General features: G+C 47.4%; 1 protein-coding gene across 1 annotated transcript in view; it reads left to right on the forward strand.

Moving 5' to 3' along the window:
- The window catches only part of LOC104523850 (SH3-containing GRB2-like protein 3-interacting protein 1), a gene marked incomplete at its 5' end in the record, with an annotated part of 5,415 nt that extends 4,014 nt beyond the window's left edge, over positions 1-1,401 (forward strand). The window contains 2 exons of the mRNA XM_010166552.1: positions 294-458; positions 907-1,401. Of these exons, the coding sequence (XP_010164854.1) occupies positions 294-458; positions 907-929 (188 nt within the window). The remainder of the gene's footprint in view (positions 1-293; positions 459-906) is intronic.
- Positions 1,402-2,105: the final 704 nt, after the last annotated feature.

Raw genomic sequence — 2,105 nt, forward strand, 5'->3', positions numbered from 1 at the left:
GTCCTGTCCCTTGGGCCTTGGTTGAACAGACCCACCCCCACCTCTCTCCACCCTCCTCCAAGGGACTTGCACAGAGCCACAAGGTCTCCCCTCAGCCTCCTTTTCTCCAGGCTCAACACCCCCAGTTCCCTCAGCCACAAGGGAACTCAGCACACTTGTGCTCCAGACCCTTCCCCAGCTCCGTTCCCTTCTCTGGACACGCTCCAGAGCCTTTGCTGCCAAGTGTGTCCCTGGGACACACGACGTGACTCTCCAGGCTTTTAAGGGTCTCGTGTGGGACTTTTAAATTGCAGGTGTGGGGTCTCTACTGGCCCGATTCCAGCTCTCGGAGGGGCCGAGCACCCCGGCCCCCCTGGCCGTGCAGTTCACCAGCGAGGGAAGCACGCTCTCCAGCTGCGACATCGAGCTCGTCGGTGCCGGCTACCGCTTCTCCCTCATCAAGAAGAGGTTTGCAGCAGGTAAGTGCCTCGCCGGTGGCTCCTCTTGGGATGGCAGTGTTCCCAACGGTCCCCCCAGCTGGGCTGGCATGCCTGGGACTGCTCTTGCTGAGTGTTCAATCACAGAGGTGCCACCACAGCACGGCGTGACGGGGCAATAACTCCCTTGCATGAAATCAATCCTGCTCCCGCTTACGAGCGCCTTGAATATCATGGGCTCTTTTCTACTCGCGGGTCCTGCATGAAAAGCAAGATCTGGGGATCTCCAGGAAGAGATTTTACCCCATTGTTGCAGGAAAATACAAGTATTTTTCCTTTTGCCTCGTTGCTGCTTAGAAATACGAGTATTTTTTCCATGTGCTGCTTGTGCATCGTGGCCATGGGTGCGGGGGCCAGCGGAGGCGGGTGTCCATCTGCTGGGAATCGGGGCTGCTCCCTCCCTGCAGCTGATTTCTGATCCCATTTCTAGGTAAATACTTGGCCGATAACTGATGGAAGCTTATGCAAGTCTATGGAAAATAATATGGAAAATACCCAAGGACTGCTGTGCGTGGAACGGGTTTTAATTACAGTTTAAGGAAAATGAACTAAATCCTGCACTCGGGACATTTCTGTTGGAAGTGTCGACAAGTTTCAGCATTTTTTTTTCCTTGGAAAACACCGTCTTGACCAGTCCTACAGTATTTACTTCTAGATGTAACATTGTTAATGGTTTTAAAATGTAATTATTGTATTTGTAAATTGTACTCATTCCAGTAAGGCTGTATTTTGGGCAGTTAGACACTTGAGTTTTAGCATTTTACCATTCATGAAATGGATGTAATTTAAACTGTGGTATATAAATTTAATAGTAGTACTGTTGAATGGCACAATGCTTACAGAGGTAGATTACATTTTTGTCAATATATACGATTTAAATACAATACTGATAACTGTTAGGAAGGGGGTGCCTCATCAAGAGAGAGTGAAGTAGAACCGACGTGCTGATTTATTTTTTCTTCAGTCCTTAGTCTGTCTCACGGTGATGAATAAAAAGCTCTATCTTCAAGTTTAGCTGGTTTAACTCCAGAAAAATCTTGCTGTAAATGTAGAGGTTCCTAACACAGACTGCCAGCAAAAAGCAGAAGAAAAAAAAAAAATCACTTCTATAAGGAGTATTTACGTCAAATTTCCATCACTAGAAATCTCCGTGAACATGCCCTTGTTCTCTTACAGCCACAGATTAAGTGGCAGGAGTCCCAGCAGCACGTGCACAGGCGACAGGCACTGCTCTGTGCCTCACACCCTTATGTTTTGTGGAGATGCAGATAAGGAAATAAGCAAGAAAAGAGGCTCGGTAGCACCTCAGAGCTTACAGAATTGTCCAGAAAAATTATTGCTGTCTTTAAGGACATGTTTTCTGAGCATTCTCCAGATTTTTGGTTGCATTTCTACCTTCCTTTGCTTCCTTTTTCCTTTCCTCTTTCCAACCTGGTCTAGTGGAAGGTGTCCCTGCTGCTGGCAGGGGGGTTGGAACTGGATGAGCTTTAAGGTCCCTTCCAACCCAAACCAGTCTATGATTCTATGATTCTATTTTTGAAAGCCCCACAGGTTTAGAAAATGCTTTAAAGACATGCAGCCGCCCCGTGCCTTTCCATTTCACCGCTGAGGAAAGTCTATTTATACAGA

This window comes from Antrostomus carolinensis, unplaced genomic scaffold (genome assembly GCF_000700745.2).
Source record: "Antrostomus carolinensis isolate BGI_N321 unplaced genomic scaffold, ASM70074v2 scaffold34554, whole genome shotgun sequence".
In the NCBI taxonomy this organism is placed as follows: Eukaryota; Metazoa; Chordata; class Aves; order Caprimulgiformes; family Caprimulgidae; genus Antrostomus; species Antrostomus carolinensis.